This window comes from Protopterus annectens, chromosome 17.part0 (assembly GCF_019279795.1).
Source record: "Protopterus annectens isolate FY-2018-M chromosome 17.part0, PAN1.0, whole genome shotgun sequence".
In the NCBI taxonomy this organism is placed as follows: Eukaryota; Metazoa; Chordata; order Ceratodontiformes; family Protopteridae; genus Protopterus; species Protopterus annectens.
The window spans coordinates 257,981,670-258,003,365 of record NC_056751.1 but is presented as its reverse complement, the minus strand read 5'-3'; the positions used below and the strand labels follow the sequence as shown (position 1 = coordinate 258,003,365).

The 21,696-nt window shown below is 40.4% G+C and overlaps 1 protein-coding gene across 1 annotated transcript in view; it reads left to right on the top strand.

Moving 5' to 3' along the window:
• The window catches only part of CCDC34 (coiled-coil domain containing 34), a gene marked incomplete in the record, with an annotated part of 365,523 nt that overhangs the window by 62,425 nt on the left and 281,402 nt on the right, over nucleotides 1-21,696 (top strand). The window contains 2 exon segments of the mRNA XM_044059167.1: nucleotides 15,201-15,345; nucleotides 19,880-19,987. Coding sequence (XP_043915102.1) covers nucleotides 15,201-15,345; nucleotides 19,880-19,987 — 253 coding nt within the window.

Below are 21,696 nucleotides of genomic sequence, written 5' to 3'. Positions count from 1 at the left end.
TTTGTGGGGCTGGCATTGTGTTTTAAAAGTCATTTTATGTTTTTTTTTGGGGGGGGGGGGTAACTTTTATGGACTGGTAGTGTTTACTGGCAGTTGCTGCTCCTCTTCCCCAGGAAAGAGGCACCATGTTTGGCTTTACCATGGAACACACTACAGGTCCCATGACCAGTCTGTCTTCCATCCACAAAAAGAAAAATATTAAGCAAGCAGCCTTTGTAGTCGCAGCAGGCTAGCAATTTGCTATGTCTGCAAGTGGGTGGCTCTGCTGTGGCCATTTGGTGTACCTCAGACCACTCATCTTTTAGCCCAGATTCCTCTGATGTAGTATCTACAGCTACTATGGACCCAGGGTTAGCTGTGTCCTCTGCAGCTGTTGGAGTCTGCTCAGTGGCCAAAGAGAGCCACTGTTCTTGGTCTTGAGAGAGGGTCAGAATGCTGTGCCCCCCCCTGGGGAAGCTCCTGTTGCAATTCGTAACACAGTTGGTCCCATTTTTCCTTTCAGAAAGAAACAGAACACCAGGCGTGCATCTATTCCTCCTCAATTTTCTCTGGATAAGAGTATTTTACTGGGTCTGGCTCTGGGTTTAATCCAGGCTGATTTTTTTTATCTTTTATTCTAAAGTAGTTTATGGCAAAAGAAAACTGGGATTCCTCTTATCCTGAAGAAATTCAGGATTCTGAATCTGAACAGATGATGCAGGGGTGTATAATAGTCTTTATTTTTTCCTCAGGTTTCTGATACATAGGAGCCCTGTTTCTGATGCTCTTTGTGGGGGTTTCAACTTCTCTGAGACTATTCCTAAAAATGTTATTGTTTTAGTGGGAGGTTCCTCTGAAAATACTTTTGAGTTGTTACACAAGAATTTTTCTCATAACATACTCCCATTCCTTCTGTTCTGTCTGCTTTAGGGGATGTGTGTTACTGCTTGTAATTTTCCAGATAGTCAAACAGCTGCCTCTAAAAAGGTAGGCTGTGTAGAATTCCTCAGTCGTTTAAATTGTCTACACTATTCCCAAACCTGACCCAGCAGCTATAGCTTTAGTTGATCCCGCTGTTGCCAAGCACTTAGTTTTCCCCATCCTTATCGGAGTAGGATTGGAAATAACTGTTTATAAGTATGGGAGTTTGTTCTGACAAATTGTGGAAGGATGAGTAATGTTTTATCTGCATATTTTTTGTGAAGAAAATTTTGCTTTAAGTCACTTAGTTTCTTCAACTGCACAGATCACTACTCCTTGTTTACTCTGTGTCTGTGTGTAAAACTCTAATGCTTCTTCCAGGCTGTGTCCACTGGTGCTGTTTTGAGGGGGGTTGCATGACTGCATTCTCAGAACCTCCCAGATGATGATGAGGTTTTAAATCCTAACTTGGATAGAGATTGTGTTTTGCTCCTCTGTTGCATTGGTGATCAAAAATGTAATGAAAGGGGCAAGCTGATCCAGGGAATCTTTAAGATTTTTCAGCCCTCATTTCCAAATGTTCCAAGGGATTTTTATCTCCTCGTCCAGTTTTGGCAAAAAAAAAAAAAAAAACACACGCACAGTCTCAACAAAATACAGGTAAACAGACATTTTATGAAGAAATTGCAAGGGGATTCCAATAAGAAGTCTTAATCTCCCAAAACATAGGATAGTCCAGCACGTCTGACTCTTAAGAGACCTTGTGAATCCTTCCACCCTGGCCCCTTTTTTTCATCCAGGAAGTTTAAATCTTTGTTTTTCCTCTTTGGCAAAAGATAGTTTAGGACAAATGGGGTTTTGAAAACCGTTCATATTACAGATGGCAGGCAGAGGGCAGGCAGAGGAAATTCCTCCTTTCCATGAGGCTCATTCCTCATCCTCCAGATCAGGCTAGTTTTATTTCCACTTGTTCATATTTTGCTGTCCCGAGGAGTGATAGAACCAGTTCTTCCTAGTTGGGGAAGGGTTTTTATTCAGGGATGTTCCTAGTTCCAAAGAAAGAAAATGCTTGGAGACCAGTTCTGGATCTTTCTTTCCTAAACGTGTGTGATAGTGCCCACAATTCAGAATGTCTCTCCACAACCTGTTGCCTCTTCTTCCTCTTCCAAGTTTCCTGATAACACTAGACTTAAAAGATGCTGATCACATCCCTATTCATCCAGACTCCACACGTTTCTTAAGGTTTTTTGAGTGTCTGGATCACATTATCCATTCTGTGCCTTGCCCCTTTGTGAACACTCTTGGTGTAGCGGATAGTGCAATGTTTCTAGCTCTAGCAATAGTTAATTGCAGGATACAGAGTATCTACATTTTTCTTATATTAAGATGAAGTGCTTATCTTTGCATAGTCTTTTTTCAAGTATCAGGAATCTGTTGGATAAGAGATCTCTTACACAAGCTGGGATTCCTAGAGAACATAAGTCTTTTTGACTCCTTAACACAGGATTGTGTTCCTGGGATGTCGACTAGACACCTCAGTTCAGAAAGCTTTTTTTGTTTTTCTCTACAGAAAAAAAAAACAGATCTTTATCTAGATCTATATCTAAGGTTTTCCACTCAAATTTTGGTCCACTGACATCTATGATTCTCATGATACCCCGTCAAGACTGCACATGAAAACGATCCAGTGGTATGTATCTGAAATATCTTTGGTTCTAGCATCAGTACACTTTAGAGATTCAAATCCCAGTGCTGGGGTTTTTCAGAAGAGAAATCTTTTGGTGGAGACTACCGGTATCCTTAAATCTAGCACTTCCTTTCTCCTTCCCTGCTTTAAAGCAGTCAGAAACCACAGACACTTCAGACTTTGCATGGGGAACAGTTTAGGTGGGATAAAAGTGCAGGGGGTGTGGGACACAGGGGGGGGGGTAGATGCAAGCACCTAAATATCATGGAGGTGCTTGCTGTGATCGAAGGTACTTGTTTCTCTGAACCATCTTTGGTCCCCAGCATCTCTTGAAGTGGTTAAGTCATGTGGTACATCAACAAACAAGAGGCACTAGCTCATATCCCCTTTGCAAACTAGCCGTGTTAACTTTGGATATAGCTTCACAGCAGAGTTTCACTCTACATGCATCCTGCATTCCATCGTATCAAAAGTGTGTGGAAGCCAAGCTGAGAAGGACCAAGGACAATCATGAATGGAAAATAGATCAGGCGTCTTCCAAGATTTGATCCATCTGCAAAAAGTTCATAAAGGAGGCCTCTGTGCCTCCTGTCTCTGAACAATCAACTGGCAAGATTCTGTTCCAGGATTATGTGCTAGAAGGCCTGGAAGAAAGATGCCCTTTCCTTTCTTCTGACAGGAATGTTCCTGTTTGCTTTCCCATACTTTCCACTAATCTCCAGGGGATGTCTGAAGATTCAGAAGGAATCCTGAAGATCATTGTGGTGACCCCCTTTTGCCCCAGGCAGCCATAGTTGATCTTTTGGAAATGTCCAGGGGCAATTACCACAAGCTTCCTCAGAGTGGATCTACTTTCCCAAGAAATGGAATATTTTGATATGCCCCAACATCAGTCAACTTCTGTTCAATGCAGACATGATAGGATCTTTATTCCTTTAGGCACTGGTTTGCGGAGCACATGCAGCAAGTACTAATGGAGGCAGGAAAGTCTGCTATTAGAAAATTAGCAAATGGAAAAGGTTTTCTAGTTGGTGTCGGCAACATAGCCAGCACCCATTTAGGGCTAGTTTTCTAGTTCTGCGATATTTGTGTGTTACCACCATATGGCTTTTCTTATTCCTCTGTCAAGGTTCATTTATCGGCCATTTCAGCATACCTGTCCATGGATCTGCCTTGTTTATGCATTCTCATGTCAAAATGTTCTTTTAAGGGGTCTTGCTTAAGAGGCCTCCAAGAAAACCTGTTGCCCTACCTTGATAGCTTAATTTCGTGTTGGAGAAGCTTAGACTTGTTCCATCTGAACCATATAATCCGTCCGTTTTGAGGTTCTTAACATGAAAGACAGTTTTACTGATTGCTGTGACATCTGCAAGAAATGTCTGAGTTGCAAGCTGTTGAGTCAACCGTATCTTGTAAGGGACAAGTTTTCTTTGAGAACTAATCCTTCCTTTATGCCTAAAGTGGTATCTGAGTTTAAAGCCAAACTATCCATCTCCCCATTTTCTTTCCTGAAACTAAAAATGAGGGAGAGAGGATACGGCATATATCATAGGTGTTCAGTGACATCTCAGGAACTGCCTTGATGAAACTAAATCTTTCAGATCTTCGGATCATCCTCCTCCTCCGGCTCCGGAGAAAAGGAAGGTGAACGGAGCCGAGAGGACAAGGATCCGGAGACCCTCTCAGGGGACTTCAAAATCTTTTCAGGCGGAGCCGAGGGATGAGACTCGGCCCGCCTCTTTGAAGTATGGCCCCCTCTCTCTCTCTCTCTCTCTATGTTTCTTCTTCTCCCCCCTGTGGGAAGAAGAACCAGACTCCACAGAGCTAGTACCCGATAAGGGAGGTTGAGTCCCGGGTACAGCTAAGGAGTAGCGGCGAAGCTACAGGAGTAGCTTGAACCCGGCTGGGAGAGGAAGAAGAAGCCGATTCCTGAGGGAGTTTTCCCGCCAGGATCAGCTTGTTCTTCCTGTCCCTAAGTGCCCGAGGGTTGAAGGCTGCACAAATTTGGCAGGCCTCCGACAAATGTGCTGCCCCCAGACATAAAACGCACTGAGTGTGGCCATCCAGCTGGGGAAAGCTTGTGGCCACACTCAGTACATTTTGAAAATATAGCCTTAGACTCAGCCATAAATTCTCTCACACACACACACAGCCAAACACTAAGGGAGGGGGAGGGGGAGAGACCAATTTAAACTAAGGAAAAAAGAGTTTTTTTTTTTTTTTAAGTGGGTTTTGAAGGATTCGACACTAAAACACACACACAATTTAAACTAGAAATAGCTATAGAAAAAGGAACAATCTCACCAGGCCAGGAGCTCTTCACTAAGAAGCAACTGTCTTTAGCTGCGGCAAAAAATGATCTGAGGTAATGTGGTTGGTAGTAAGGGATTATGGGTAGGGGGAGGAGCTAGGAGCTCGGATCTTGAAGCTTGGAAAGCTGCCGGTTCGGATCCGAGGTCGGATCAGACTCCCACAGGTTGCAGACAAATGAAGTATCTACTCGGATGGAACGTTATGGTGAGTACATAACTTCTTTATTTTTGAATGATTACTGCTGCACTAGCTGCTCTCTTCCTCCAACCTCCCTTGTTGTTTATGCCAGGGTGTGGATATTTAATTTTTGTTGTTCCTAGCATTGTTCTTTTAGGACTCAGTCTCCCTCTCTCTGCTGGCAGGAAATCTGTGGAGGACTTCATGCCCAGACTTGTCTTTTCGTCAGCTCAGCTTAAGTTGCTTGACAGTTTGGACACATGGAAGGTGCCCTGAAGCTTTGGAAGCTAGCTGGCTTTATCCTTGACAAGACATAACCCATGTAGCTAAGGCTACTGCAGCAGTGGTCATTCGAACATCATTGGTTATATTTACTTTAACTTGCATGACAGTATTTCCTTTGTAAAGCTTGACCATCTTCCATTTCTTTGACTTCCCTTTTACACAATTAAGGATGTACTTGAGTGTCCATTTTTTTTTTCTTAAGTATCCTCCTGTTCATTTTCTGTTAAGAACTAAACCATGATATTGCTCCTTATTTAGTCAAGCGGGATCCCTTGGATGTGACCAGAGAGGGGACCTGAAGACATGATAGGATAGTTAGTCATTGTGGTACTTTGGATGAAAAAATCTGATATCTTCACTAGTGTCTTTAAAAGCTGGCATGTGAAAATATTCAGTGTGGACCAAACCTGGAAAAGTCTGTTCTTTTAATATAACCTGATGAATGAAATTTATTTTACAGTGGTACTCTTTTCATATATGTATTTATTTCAGTAGTACTGCACAGGTTTTATGGTATTTTGAAAGTGTAATTCCAGTAGGAATGTTCTTATAATGGCTTCATCTTGCTCCTTTGATAATGTTTAATATATTAGCATTATTTTAGCAACTTATGTTAGTTTTCTTTTGTGTACTGGGAAAAGTCAGAATAGGAACTGAAATGCCCATTTTCAGCAGAGGCCCAGGGAGAGAAGCTCCAAAACAGTGATAGCAATACATTTTTGACAATTCAAAATAAAAACGGTCAACGTGGTATTTCAAAACCAATGGTCAACAAACATTTATGGTGCATATCAGATTAAGGGAATACATGTTTTCCAGATATTGTGAGTAGAATCAAAAATACTAATAATACAAGTGCATAGTTTCCATATTGGACAGATTTAGTATTGCCTGCTTTAAACTGTAGGTACAGTTGCATAGTTGTAGATGCCAGTCAATATTTTAGGGTGGACTTGTTTCAGGTTATTTAAAAGCCTAATGTGGTTTGGAAGTTTGTTCCATGTCTTTGAGAGGATGACGCAGAGTTGAGTCACCATAAGAATTAAATTTACTAGCAAAAGTTAAAGTTCTGAGTATCGTATGGTTCTGTTTGGTACATGCCATTGGATAAAATTTGACAGCAAGTGTATTTTAAGTGGATGGTGAAGTATTTATTGTGCTGTGAGTAGCTGGGACAGGATGATGTGGTGAAGAAGCTCAAGCCAGTTGAGGGTAGTGAGTGCAGTGTAGTGATGGAAACGGTGTGGGAGACTGCAAGCAAAATTTACTAATTTTGTTGAAGTTGCTTTCTAGTTTGTGTTAAGAGTTGTAATTTGTGAATATTATTGAGGCAAATAGGCAGGTAGGAAGGAGAGGAGGGAGGTGGAAGCTATTTTTTGCTATGATCACATAGCAGGTGCTTTTGCTCTGTAAAGAAAACCTTGCATCTTTTTGACTGCAGTGTCAGTGTGCAGATCAAATTTTAACTTGTGAATGATTACTCCTATTAATTATGTGTTGGTGACATTTTCTATTTTTGTGTTGCTTGAGGAGATAAATCAAAACACTGAACCTAATATGTTTTTAGGAAGGAATAGAATCAGTTTGGCTTTGCTGGGTTTAAGAGCAGTTGAGATTTATTTAGCTAGTTTTAGAGGTGAAAGCTTCCTGTGCATTGATTTCTAAGGTGAGAAGATTTGGGGGCTAAGCAAACTTAGTTGAGTTGTCAACATATTGTTGCAAGTGTTGATTCCTTGTACATGTCAGTAATGAAGATATTGAAAAGTATTGACCCAAGTATGGAGCCTTGGGGGTTCTTCTGTAGTAATTGGAAGGAATGTGGAGTGGGGGCCATTCCATTTTACAGACTGGTGCGACTGTTTAGGCAGCTGGTGAACCAGCTAGATGAGGAAGTTGAGACCTATAAGATCTAGTCTTTGTAGGGGTAGTTCATGTGAGATAATATTGAGTACATTTGGTAAGTCCAGGAAAAGAGTGGAGACAAAATTATTTATTTTTTTTTTTACACTTAATGTCATCTAGGAAATGTACCAAGGCAGTTTCATTGCTAAGGTGGGATGGAAAGCAATTTTGGATAGGAGAAAGTAATTGGTTGTCAAGTTGAAAGGCTAGGAGTCACTGATTTTACACGTACTTTGGAGAGGGGAGGAAGAATTTGTTACAGGGCGATTTGTTCTGATAGTTCAGTGGATATGCCACCTTGGTGTATTGGGATTATGGAGGAAGCTTTCCAAAAGGCTGGGATTTTGTTTTCTGTAATGGATCGATAAAGGGTAGCAGATGGTGTCAGCGGCTATACTGAGGCATTCTGTTGGCAGGAGCTAGTGTTGTTGGTTTCATTTTCTTTTAATGTGAAATGATGGCATTTGTCTGGATGGTTGTTAGGTTGAGTTGGTGTATGGAGCTGTGGTCAGGGGGTTTAAGTGAGGTGGGTACTTGTTTTGAGTTAAGTTGAGTACTGGGTATGAAGTGGTTATTGAATTTGTCTGCATTGTCCCTGCTGGTTTCAGATGGGAAAAGGATTTGGGGTGGGTATTCTGCTCAGTTTTAGGAGATTTGTTTAAATTTTGCTTTAAATCTTTTGGGGTTCTTCGTATGTGTGGTCTGGTTTATGGAGAAGTTCTGTTTATCATAGTGAACTTGTGCCTTTTGTGTTTCTGAGGGGCCAATTTCTATCCAGGTAGGATTGGGTCCTAGTTTTGTGCACTATTTTATAGGCTTTGTCTCTGTCTCTCAGGAGTTTAATTTGACCGGTTCACCATGGGGCAGAATATGTTTTCATTCTTGTGTTTAAGCGGTGTTTGGTTTAGTATGGTTAAGGAGGATTTATTGAAGTGAGAAACGTCATCTTCTAGAAGCAGGTATTTGAGGGGTTCCCAGTTGCATTAAGTGCATAATTTAAATATGTAATAATAATAATAGTGGTTGTTTCTCACAGAGTTTAGTATAAGAGTTTTTGGGGGGGGTTGTTGCATCCTCTGTAGGTAGGATGATCACTTAGAGTCTCTGAGAGGGTGCTGGCTTAATCTGTGTCTTTATGAGAGTATGCTGTCTAGTATGGATTTTTTTGCATACTGAGTTAAGTTTGTTAGAGGTCCAATCAATGTTGAGGTCACTGAGCAGGATGGCTTATTGGTTGAAAGTAATGTTTTTAGTAGTCCTGGTATTTTTGGAGGAGGGGTAATATTGGAGGTTACAATGATTATGGCTTCCTGATTATTTGGGTGGAGTTTGGCCATTTAGTATTTCTTCATTAATATATCGTGGAATAGTTGGGAGGAAGGTATGGATTTGCAAGGTGGCTTGAAAGATAACGGCCATGCTCCCCAGCCCATTTACCTATTTGGTCTTACCTAATGATGATGTAAACTGGAAGAATGATTTCTTTCTTTAATTTCAGGTCTTAAACGGGTTTGTGATTAATTGAGTTGTGGGATTGATGGAATTCGATCCATGCATGAAAGTCTGATATCTTGTTGCAGATGTTTTGGTCATTAAGAATATAAATATATTTTTAGGCTAGCGGAAGAAACTGGTGATGTTATGCTGTCCTATCTCGCCTTCATTCTTACTGGATTGGTTCAGAGCTGATCCTCTGCTCAGACTCTGCCGAATACACTAGCTCAAAGTTTCTTAACTTGGCTCGTGGTAGAGTAGGTATCCCGTGATGCGCTGGTGCATATTCCTCCGATCTCGTTTGCCACTTCACAAGTTCAGATATTTTCTTCTTGGCCGTGGCTAAGTTGTCTGTTTTTGCTATTTTTCTATATTTATAATTTAGAATTTCTTAGTAGTTTTTGTGAATGCTGTGCTTTTCATAGCTTAGGTAGATATTTTATCGTTGTTGTGTGCTTCTTCTTGACTGTCTGTTTTCGCCAGGCTTGTATTTTGTATCCCGTCGCTTTCTGCTGTAGTGGCGTGCTTAAATTGTTACTTAGATTGTGTGTAGTGTTTAATAGTTAGTTAGCTTATTAGCTCGTTTAAGTTGCAGAGCTAACTGCCCATTTGAGTTAGAGGGCTAGTAGTAGTGTGTTTCTGTTTGTGCCTTTCTGGTAGTTTGCTAGGTCCATTTAAATTGGAGGCCCTAGTGCTCATTTTAGACAGCAAAAGTTATTTCCCCTTTAGCTTCACTAGATGTGCTGCGTGCGTTAGTGTGTGTGTGTGAATTTTTCTAGACATTTTTTTCTGTGTGCCATTTGCTTAGTTTATATAGTTGTAGGATTTCTTCATTCCTAACATGCCTAAGGAAACTAGGGAGAAATAACATAAGCCTTCGGGCTTAAAGAAGTGCCAAAAGTGCTCCCAAAAAATGTCCATCACTGATGGACACAGCATTTGTGTTTTACTGTTTAGGAGTAATCCATCTTCAGGAAACTTGCACATTTTGCCATTCCTTTAGCGCCTGTGTGTTGCAGGAGAGGAAAAATAAACAGATTGTCAAAGGACTCTTGAAACCGACCTTTGAGGAAACACTGTAGAGTGCTTCATCTTCATCCAGTAAGTCCTTTTCTTTTCTTAAGGACAAACCAAATAAAAGGCCATCTCCTGTCTCTTTGGCTCAGTCTTGGCCTCCTGAAAAATTGACAGAAATTTCACAGGCCTCTACCTCCTGGGCTCCACAACCTTCAGAACCGACAGAGATGATTATCGATAAACCTAGCTCAAAGATCTTTGGAACTGAAAAACTGACTCTGAGCTGGTCCATAGATCTTCCACCAGTCTCTCCTACTTTGAGATCTCCCATCCTGGAGAGATATTCACCAACCCCGATCATCCAGGTCTTCTAGGAGCCTGTCTGATGATGTGGAGAGGGTGGTGCGCAGACTATTGAAGTCACCGGCGTTAGCAAAATTGTTCTCTGCTCCAACCCAACAGGTTTTGGAGCCGTCTAAGTCTATTACATCCACTGTTGTTCCTCCTCTGAGCCAAGCTGGGTCTTTGGAGCTGGAGTGCCAAGTACCACTTGCTGTAGACCCTTCGGTTCTGGGACCCTTTTGGGGCATTCCAGAACCGATCTCTGCTCCGACACTCTGTGCCATCTGGGGTGTCAGGAAGCCGAAGTTTTCCAGTCAGCCCTGGGTGGGGGGGGTTGGGGCGACGACGCTTGAACCCGAGCTTCGTAGGTTCCAAGTCTACCCCTTGGTGTTTCGCCTTGGTTGAGCTCTGCTCCTACATCAGCTGGTCTCAGGGGTTTCCTCTTAGCCGGTGGGTTCTGCTTTCACGCTGATGAGGAGTGTGCTGTCCCGTCTTAAAGCTCTACACAAGGATACTGGTATTCACCCCCCCCCCCAAAAGCACCAGCTACTGTCTTGGCACCACCACATCCACCGGACAGAGATTGAGCCTCAGGAACCCCTATTGGGTGGACCCCACTCTTCTGAGATCTCCCCAGTATACCCTTCTGAGGAGCCCCCTCGGAAGAGAACATGCAAGAGGAAGCATATAGACTCCCCTGACGAGTCCATCACCTCGGACACTGATCTCTGAGTCCGAAAAGTCCCCACAGTCATCCTCTGAAGATGTCTCCTTTACAGATATCTTTGAGATCCTAAAACAGAGAGGCGGCTGGAACACCATCGCCCCTTCTGATGAGTCTGTGTACCTGAAGGCTTTTGGATCTCAACCTTCAGCCACATTTTGATGAGCTAATGGAGTTAGTCAAAAGGCGTTTATCTTTGTCTTTTGTGCTATTTTGCCAGGCTTCTGGATGCAAGTAGGTAGAAAGCATAATATCCAGAGGATATTCCATTCCCTTTTGCCATCCTTTCCCACATATCAGAGCAGTCCCAGATGCTCCACCCAATCTAAGGGAGCAAGCAACTAGAAATTCAAAAGTTGCTAGACAAACATCAGTCATCCAAAAAGTCCCCACAGACCAAATAAGATTTGGAACTTAAGATTCTTTTTAGTGCCAAAAAGAATGGGGGACTGGAGACCCATATTGGATCTCGGCAAACTGAACAAATCTGTTAAAAAGTCCAAGTTCCGAATGGTGACACTGCAGTCAGTACTTCCCTTTTTAGGGAAAGGCAATTGGATGTGCTCAGTAGACCTCAGATGTGTGCTACCACATTAAAATGGACAGCACATCAAGGAGTCCTTTATGCTTCCAGCTGGGAACGAGTCATTATCGGTTCCGAGCTCTGCCCTTTGGTCTCAATGCTCCCCCAGAGTGTTCACCAAATGCATGGCAGTAGTAACGGCTCACTTGAGACGTCTTGGATTCCAAGTGTTTACATATCTGGATGACTGGCTCCTAACTGCCACCACCAATCATCTACTTCAACAAGATAGGGATGTGATACTGGAAATTTGTGCTCAGCTAGGCATAACAGTCAATTTGGAAAAATCTGCCTTGTTGTCATGTCAACATAGTACCTCCATAGGCACAGACCTAGACACCATTTCTATGATGGCATGTCTTCCACCTGACAGAATTTCTGCCCTCAGACAGCAAATAGTACACCTTCTTCCCAGGGACAAGGTAAAGGCAAAGGTAGTTCTGAAACTTATAGGAACCATGGCTTCAACCATAACTCTAGTTTCTCTGGCCAGGATGTATATGAGAATCCTTCAATGGCTCCTGTTTTCTCAGTGGTCACTACAAGAACTTCCTATGTCCCATCTGATCAGAATAAGAGTCATGCAAGAGAGTGCTACGGTGGTAGACACGGTTCAATCATGTGACCAGCGGAAGACCCTTTATGCCACAACAACCTGTTGCTACAGTGACCACAGACTCTTCCTAGATAGGGTGGGGGGGCATTATCTGGGAAGGATGGTCCAAGGCATAAATGGCAAGAACATGAGGCCCATTTGCACATCAGTGTTCTAGAGATGAGAGCAGTGCTTCTAGCATTGCAGGCTCTCCACAACTCTCTCACACTAGGGACGATTGCAATCCAGTCAGACAATATGTCTATGATATGGTACATAAACAAGGAGGAACCAGATCATACCACTTTGTCAAGAGGCTCAAGAGTTTTGCAATGGGCAATCTCTTCCCAACGCTTTCTAGTAGCAACGCACATCCCGGGGAAATCCAGTGTGATAGCGGACAAGCTCAGCAGGGCAATATTAATGCCTCATGAGTGGTCTCTAAACTAGAGCATAGCAGAGGATGTTTTCTGGAAATGGGGCCAGCCTTGCAGCGATCTTTTTGCCACTCCCATGAATACCAAGTGCAGCGGCTAATTTGGCCTCACCCCCCCCCCTCTGGGGGAGACGTCGAGAGACGCACTTGTTCACGATTGGCCCTCGAGACTTCTTTATGCCTTTCCCCCGTTTCCCCATACCCAAAGTCATCCAGAAAGTAAAATCCTTGGGAAGCAGGCTGATTCTCATTGCCCCATATTGGCCTAGTCACATTTGATTCCCCTTCCTCTGACCTCATCTGCAGGAGAAGCTATGGGTTCTGGACCCAGTTCCAGACCTCCTGACCCATATATCAGGAACACTTCATCCTTCTCTCCACACCTTCATTTTGACAGCGTGGCTGCCCCACTTCCAAACTTAGTCAGGCTTCAAGGTTTCACTCCAGTAGTCAAACACATCTTGATATCCTCTCATAAAGATTCTACCACAAAATTATATACTAGTAAATGGAAGAGGTTCTCCTACTGGGCACAAACCAGAAACATTGACCCCTTTTCTGCTCCAATTTGCTTAATTTTAGAATTTCTTACAGAACTCTTCCAGCTAGGCTCGGCTGCAGCTACAATTGGAGTCTAACTGGCGGCAATCTCGAATTGCCCCATTGATGACTATACTCCTAATCTAATGTCACACAGATTGTGTAAAGCATTTTTAAAAGGCACTTCTTTGAGACCTCCTTTGAAAGAACCGCTCTCTCCTTGGGATTTAAGTTTTGTCCTTTCTCCTCTAATATTGCCACCATTCGAGCCCTCCTCATCTTGTGACCTCAAATTTCTTTCTTTGAAGACTGTCCTAGTAGCTGTAACATCTACAAGAAGAGTCTCTTGAGTTGCAAGCATTATCAATCAAGCCACCATATTTGATTTTCCATAAGGATAGGGTATTGCTACGAACTAATCCGTCCTTTGTACCCAAGGTTTGTTCTCAATCCAGTCTAAATCTGTTGAGCTTCCAGTTTTATTTCCCAATCATAGAAACAAGGCAGAGTATAAACTCCACCAAATGGATGTGCGTAGACCGCTCCGATTCTATCTGGACAGAACTAAAGATTTCAGGAAATCATACCAATTCTTCATCTCTTTCTCTGAAGCAAAAAAAGGGCATGCCAGTGTCTAAAGTCACACTTTCAAAATGGTTTCACTTTTATATACACCTCCAATAATAGAAATTTGCCTTTCAGAATTAGTCACTCAACCAGAGCATTAACAACATCCTCTGCTTTTCAGGCCAGAATGTCAATGGACAGTATTTTTGCTGCTGCTACCTGGGCAAATCCTCATACGTTTATTACTCATTACAAAGTTGATTTGGCCTCCTGGTACAGGGCTTCCTTTGGTTCCTCTGTGCTCAAAGGTGTACTCCCGTGAGCCACCCAGAGAAAAGGTGCTAGTGACGCTGTCTCATCCAGTAAGAATGAAGGCGAGATAGGACAACATAACATGAAGTTATGTACTCACTATAACATTCCATTTTTGTTGTCCATCTCGCCCTTCATTCTTATGACCCTCCCACCTTCCCCCATCCAAAGACTCCTAGAGGAACTGGTGGAGAGTTGTTTCCTCTTGTAAATTAGTTCCTTTGAGTCTGTTTTTTCTTAAGCTGATGACATATGATTATTTTAATCTTTGTTATAGTTTACAGCAAACAAGATCTAAGGAATTTCACCACTGCATGGTGGGATACCTACTCTGCCACGAGCCACGTTAGAGACCTAGTTAGTGTATTCGGTGAGTACCTAACTTCTTTTTTGTTGCATTTTAGATGATGATTGAGGGGAGTATTTATGCAGGGAGTTTGGGGGAGTTGGTTGATGAATTTGTTTAGGTGTGGCTAGTATCTGGTTAGGGTTGTGGTGTACATCTCTGCTTTGTATTAGTTTGTTGGAGTCTGTGGTGGAGTTTGAGGATATAGAGTAGTAGTTTTGGTACATTTTTTGCACTGGAGTGGTGGGATTTCTGTGTGTTGTAGGTTAGCAATGTCCGAGTATGATTTTGTTTATGATGAAGAGGGATGGCCAGATTAGGGAGTTGTATCTGGGTCAAGGTAGTAAGTAGGGTTTTGTGAAGGAATTGGTTTGAGTGTAGGCAGGACATGATTCATATAGTTAATTGGTTTAGGATAGTTAATGTTCCTGTTAGGGAAAATAGATGCATATGTATGATGGGAAGTGTGTAATACTTGCATAGAATGAATATAGAAAGGAAATGGGAGGAAGAAAACTACTAAAGATTTACTTAAACATGTCATTTGGGTTGCCAACTTTTTAAATGCCCAAAGCGGGGCATTTTTTTGTAGAAGCATGAGATTTTGCGGGACAAAACATAGCCATGACCAGAACAAAGGACAGAAATTCACTTTTTTTGCCAAAATAAAAAGTTATTCTTATGGCATTTGAGAAGTTTTTCTAATTCTTATAATGTTTAGGTATTTCAGATACAAAACCACTGTTCTATGCAACTATTAAAGAAAAATGTAGAAAATATTTTTTGTCCTAAAATCTCAGGACATTTGGCATCTTTTAGTTTTTTTCAGGTCGCATCTGCCTAAAGGACTGTCCCTTGCAAAGAGGGACAAATGTTAACATTACATGTCCTATTTTTTGATTTGCAAGTTGTCTTCCTTGTTCATAGTATTGATAATATGTGAGGAAATATGATTTTATAATTCTGTGGTTCTCTTGCAGAACTAAGTCACTTAATGCAAAGCCAGAAAACGTAAAGAAGCAACAGCAGCTTCCTTTGACAGAGTTTAACTTCACACCTTGGGAAGAATGGCTGATACGTAAAACAAAAGAAGAAAGGAACAAAATTCAAAACAGATCTATGAAGGTAATTGTTCCTGGATTCTGTTTCTTTTGATGTGCTTTGCCTTTTTGCATTTTCTGTGGTGCAGTATTCCCCTGACTTTCTTGGCCCTTTTATCATTGTAATCATCTTGCCACTAAAGGAATTAACATTACATTACAGAACTTTTGTTGCTAAACTAAATTTGTCTGCTTTCTTCATGTCTGAACCTTTTTCTTCAACTCACCACAAGTATAATAATGAGTCATTTGGGCACCAAGACCTTCAGAGTTTTCCTGACTTAGAAGAGCTCTCCTCTTGCAGGCTTTCGAGGATTGATTGTTAACCAACACGTGCCATTGCTGGGCAGATAAATTCCCATCAGGGCGAAAACTTCCACTTGTGCTTTTTTGTTTTTAATGTGATTAAAAGTGAACAACTTCTATGGAATTTAAAAAGGTGTTTTTTATAGACTGTCACATGACTTTTGGCAACTTTTAAACAAGAGACAGGTTTGTCTCCCAGAGGCTGCCCCTTCTCTGGAATAGACTTGCCATACATCCCAGAGTATCTCTCTGACCCTCTTCAAGCGCAACCTTGAGTGGATGGGAAACCACAAACTTGTCCCAGGGGTTCCATATGTGTCCCTCACTGACAGGGGCGACAGGTGCTGACTGAGGTTTCTTTTCTTTTTTTTTTTTTGGGGGTAAACTCTTGCCTAGGCTTGTAAGGGCCACAGGGCCATTAGCCTAGTAACCTCCTATGCTCCTAAGAGGGTTAGTTTTAATCTATTTAAATTTGTTACTCCAGCCATTGTTTTAAATTAGTTTAAGTGTTTTAAACTGATTTTCCCTGTGTTTTTTTTTGATGAAAAAAGTGACTTAATACTTGTCAGTTTTACTGACTGCTGCTGCTGCCTGGAAAGGTTGAATAGTGCCCTGATCCAGTAAGTCCTGCAGAACCCCAGGAAAAGGAGGATGTTTGTCTGAAGGAGGTTGAGGAAGAGATTGGGGGGGGGGGATTCCATACCATACCATAACATAAAATAACTGTAACCGATAACTTCAGATTCCTGGGTTCATTCAATTATCTGTTGCCAGAATGTGTGTGTGTGTGTATTCACTTTATAATCCTGAAATATCGAATTTCAGAATTTCGAGATTATAAAGCCGAAAGCTGACAATCCCGAAGCCTGAATTTTAAAATCACTAACCACCCCCCCCCCCACACACACACAGCTTCCCCCAACACACAAACCTACGCTACATACAAGCAGGGGGGCAAGCCCCCCGGCACCCCAAACCCCTTCTACTTAAATGTACTTAATTCATTGTCACACTACACAGACAAATGCACAAAACCACCACCATACAAGCTACATTCCCCTCTCGCACACAGATCACAGTAACCAAACACCCTGACGCACACTGAAGACACTAACCAAAACCCTTAAACATAAATACGTCCCTTCACACAGTGCAACACCAGAAGCGCTACTTCAAAATCTCCGTACTTCTGTGTATGTGCGCGCATAGCTGTGTGTTTGTGTGCACGTATGTGTATGCGCGCATGTATACATACACGTGTGTGTGTGTGTGTGTGTGTGTGTGTGTGTATGTATGTGTGTGTGTGTGTGTGTATGTATGTATGTATATATATATATACTGTGTGTGTTTGTATTGCTGAAATATCGAATATCAGCGTTTAGACAGTATAAAGTCGAAACCATTTAAAACAGGGACACCTCACAACCAAGAAATCACAACATCGAACATACACTATACGGCACACAACACACAAACCATAACACCCTAACCACAAAACAGCGAAAAACAGCACAAGGACACACACCTACACTGCACATATGCAGGGGGGCTTCTCCCCCCACACCCCCTAGTTATATATACTAACTCTGACGCACAAACAAAAAAAAAAAAAAAAAAACACACACTCATGCCTCCACCTCCCTACCCTGACCCACTCATACAAGTTAGAAAAGCACTCACACACCCTCACTCACTTTAAACTGCAGACACCATCCCTGCGAACACTTCGTATGATAACGAAAATGCATAAGCGCGAATTCAACGTAGCCCATTTAGAGATTTCGGCTTCATGGACACAAATTGCTGAAATTAGTTATTTCATCAATTTGCGTTTATGAAGTGATAGAAAGGGACTTTTGTGATTTTTTTTTTTTTTTTTTTTTTATTCTCCAACTGTTTTAAGGACTTATCCTTTCTGTATACAGTAGTGGGACAGGAGCAAAATTTCCCAAAATACGAAGAATCCACTGTAAATTGGCTCCAGTTCTTATTAATGACTTCAGCTATTTCAGAACTATCCAAGGAATAAGTGTCGATAAAAGAATTTTCATCTAATCATTGTTAACATAAGACCTCTTGTTATTATAAAAGTCATTGGTATTGTTCAAAATAGAAAAAAATTCCCGCATTTCTTTTATTACCTCAGACTTGATTTCAATCAAAAAACCTTCTGAGTAGCCCCTACTTTTAAACATTTCACCACTTTGTCACATTAAGTATAAAACCATATTTTCATCCGAAATCATTCGAGCTAGCCTAACTTAGCTGGCCTTTAACTACTGATTACTTTTGATGTTGCAGATGCCAGCTCGAATAATGGAGATAATTGTTAGAAAAGGTAGGCTTATGATAAATCGGGATGGTTCTGATCAACCTACAGTTCCCGAAGTTACAAATACATCTTTGGATAGTGGATCCAAAGTGGTGGAAATGTTTAAAAGTAGGGGCTACCAAGAAGGTTTTTTGATAGATATAAAGTCTGAGGTAATAACTAAAAGAAATTTGGGTATTTGTTCTTATTTTGAACGATACCAATGATTTTTACAATAATCCAAGGTCTTATAACAATGATTGGATGAAAATTTATTTTATCACCGCCTATTCCTTAGATAGTTCTGAAATAGCTGAAGTCATTAATAAGAATTGGAAAATATTTACAGTAGATTCTTTGTATTTTGAAAAATTTGGCTGCTGTCTCACTATTGTATACAGAAAGTATAAGAACTTAAAACAGTTGTTGGAGAATAAAAAAATCACAAGTCCCTTTCTGTTACGCTGGGGACTTTCAAATGTGGGCACTGTTCACAATGTAGGGATATTGAAGGTGATGGCTTTAATATTCAAGGCAAAGACTGTAAGGTTAAGGGCCATTTTTGTTGTATTTCTACTAATGTGGTCTACTTGGCCTAGTGTTTACAGTGCCCAGCTTACTATGTGGGAAAAACATCTAGGCGGTTAAAGGACTGTATTTACGAGCATAATAATGATCTTCAAAACAAAACGGTCTACTAGTGCTCTATTTAAACATTTTAGTTAATCCAACTCGCCACTTTGGTTTTCTGGTTATAGAACAGGTAAATAAAGATTTGCAAGGAAAAGTGTTAGATGAACATCTTAATTTACAAGAACTAAGATGGCAAGTTAGGCTGGGTGGTATGTCCCCACCAGGCTTAAATGAAGGTTGTTCAAGAGCCCCGGTTTAAAAAGTAAGAAATTGTGATATGAAGTAAATTATAAAAGGTTGTGTGTGTGTGTGTGTGTGTGTGTGTGTGTGTGTGTGTGTGTGTGTGTGTGTGTGTGTGTGTGTGTGTGTGTGTGTGTGTGTGTGTGTGTGTGTGTGTGTGTGTGTGTGTGTGTGTATATATGTATATGTGTATATATATATATATATATATATATATATATATATATATATATATATATATATATATATATACAATGTAAAATATTAACATTTTTTATTTGTTAAATATTCATGTTTTAAATCATGATTTTTAGTAAGATTTTTGATTAACTTGAATATAAATTGGTGACTGGATTTAGTCTGAGTGTTCTGATGAAGTTCCAATTGTATGGAACAAAAGAGCTAAACCTTTTTAATTCACTGTGGCTCATTAAATTACTACAGCTCGAGCAGTTCGTCTCAGTTCATTTTGTTCTTGGTCTGTTCTCTTTGGACACTTGGGTAAGAAAGCAACACCATAAATGGGGGGGGGCAGATGCACATTGTATAGCTGAAGTGAAGTTCTTAGTTCAGCAATTAGCACTCCAGAAGGCTGTAATATTTCAGGAAAGGGAGCAGTAGTGGTGAAATAATGGGTAGAATGGTGGAAAGTAACTGAAGATGTACAATCGGACTTCAAGGTAAGATAATATTAAGGAAGAAGAGCAGAGCTACAAGGGGTTTGCAGGAAAATGGGTTACAACTGTCTGACCATTTTATGACTGCAAGTGGCATTGAAATATGGAAAGGCATGTAGATGATCCCACACAGAGGAGTTGGAATGAATGAGTTTTCCATTCATTATTTGCTGCTTTTTTTTTCTTTTTAACTTGGAATTAGATGGTTGATATCTGTTGAAAGTAAGCATTGGACGATATCCGTTGAAAGTAAGCATTGGACCAATGAGTATGTTTGTCTTAATTGTTTAGAATTTAAGACTGGTTAATAGAAGTTATGATTTGGTTAAAAAATAGGTGCATACTGTGGTGAAATTTAACAGACTGTTATAGTAAACATTGTGTCTTTTCAGGAGGTAGAACTGCAACAGGAAAAACTAAAAGAATTGCAGGAAGTTGAAAAAAAGCACTTGATGACTGAAGAAAAGCTGAGAAACTGGATTCAGAAAAAGAATGAGAAGGTAGTTATGACAATATAAAGAAGTTGATGCTGTTAATAAAAACAAAATGCATGCACTTGAAAGTAACTTTTTTGTGGCTTTCTAAACAATGTACATTTTATTTGATATGTATTTCTGTCAAACTGTATTATAGTTTGCTCTTGGCTTTCTTAAAATCCAAGTAACCATAGCAAAAGTTTATTTTTGCACATCAAGATGTATGTGATGTAGCTAGCAGCTGAATCTGACTGGGACCAAACTTAGTTTTGTGAGAAGCGTTTGTAATTTCTTTTGGAATGATACATTTTCAACACTTTAAAGGCTTGGAAATAAAAGTTGTAAATGTGTAATTCTTCCCAGCATTCTGAATTATTGAAGGACATTCGGCTAGATGAAACAATGCTTTTTACCAAATATTTCTCAATTCATATGTATTCACTTGCCCTTTTCTTTTACTGCATTTTCTCTTTTCTGCCTGACTGGAACACTGAAGATGATGCTTCTTAAGTTGTCTACCTGAAACACCAGTAAAGTACACTGCAAAATGCTTGAGCATGAAAAATATTAACATTGCCTTAAAAAAAAAAAAAAAAAACAGCAGAGAACCTGGTTTTAAGTCACAAAGATTTTAAGGATGAATCCAGAAAGGCCCTAAAATACATAACTGTGTTTATTTATACACCTCCCTTGAAAGCTTCATGAGAGATAACGTAAATTACTCTGAACAAAGGAATGATTCAAAACACTGACTCAGAAATGCATGGTAACACAGATTAGCAGTTAAGACTGACTGTACCATTTTGGTGCCATTTTATAATATGGGGCTACTGTGAGTGGAAGGTGGCTGGTGGTTTGAAGCATTCATTGTACGAGAACCCATTTGCTTAATTTCCTAACTGTATTTTCCGTAACTATAGGGTAGTAAGTAAAGATGGAACAAGAAAGTAAACGTTCATAATCAGATGCATAGAAGGCCAGGCTAAAATATCCCATACATTCCTCTCTTGAAAATACACAACCTCTCAAAATAGGAAAATTGCACATCGTAAAAAAAAAAAAGCAGTAAAATTGTTGTAATCTGGTTCATCAGGACATATTTTATGGTGAAATATTATTTTTTGTGTTCATCAGGCAGCCTGGATTCCAACTCGCACCTGTGTATGTTGAACTGAAGTTTTGAACTTTCATACATCAGTGCCATTTTTTGGAAGGAGTATACCAAAGTTATTTCCTTTCTGTTTTAGACAAAGAACCTATTTTTAGATTTTTACATAAGTTTTAAGTAATGACACGGTCATGATTTTTAGAAAACAGGCAGCAGGCTGATGAACGTTTACACTGTTCAAAAGAAATGCTAGGTTCTCTTTACGTATTAGTTCCATTATATTAAAAGGTTGTATAGGGCTATTTCAGGTGCCTGCATGCAAAGTAAAAATTGATTAAGATGTGCTAAAGTAACTAACTTAATTAGAAAATAGCAGTGGAAATATGTCCTTCTTGGTATGTAAGCCAAGCTCCATTGCTTGACCTTTATTTTGCAGCACTGCACCTTTTGGCAAAACAAAAAAAGAAAACAATTATCAGCTATGTGGCCCAGAACAGAAAGTAAAATATTTTTGATTGTCATCCTTGTATTGTAGAATTGATTCATCTCTGCTATTTCTCCTTTCATGCTGTAAACATAATGAATCCTTTAATTCATTTGAAAGATGCTTTGTGTTTCTGATTAT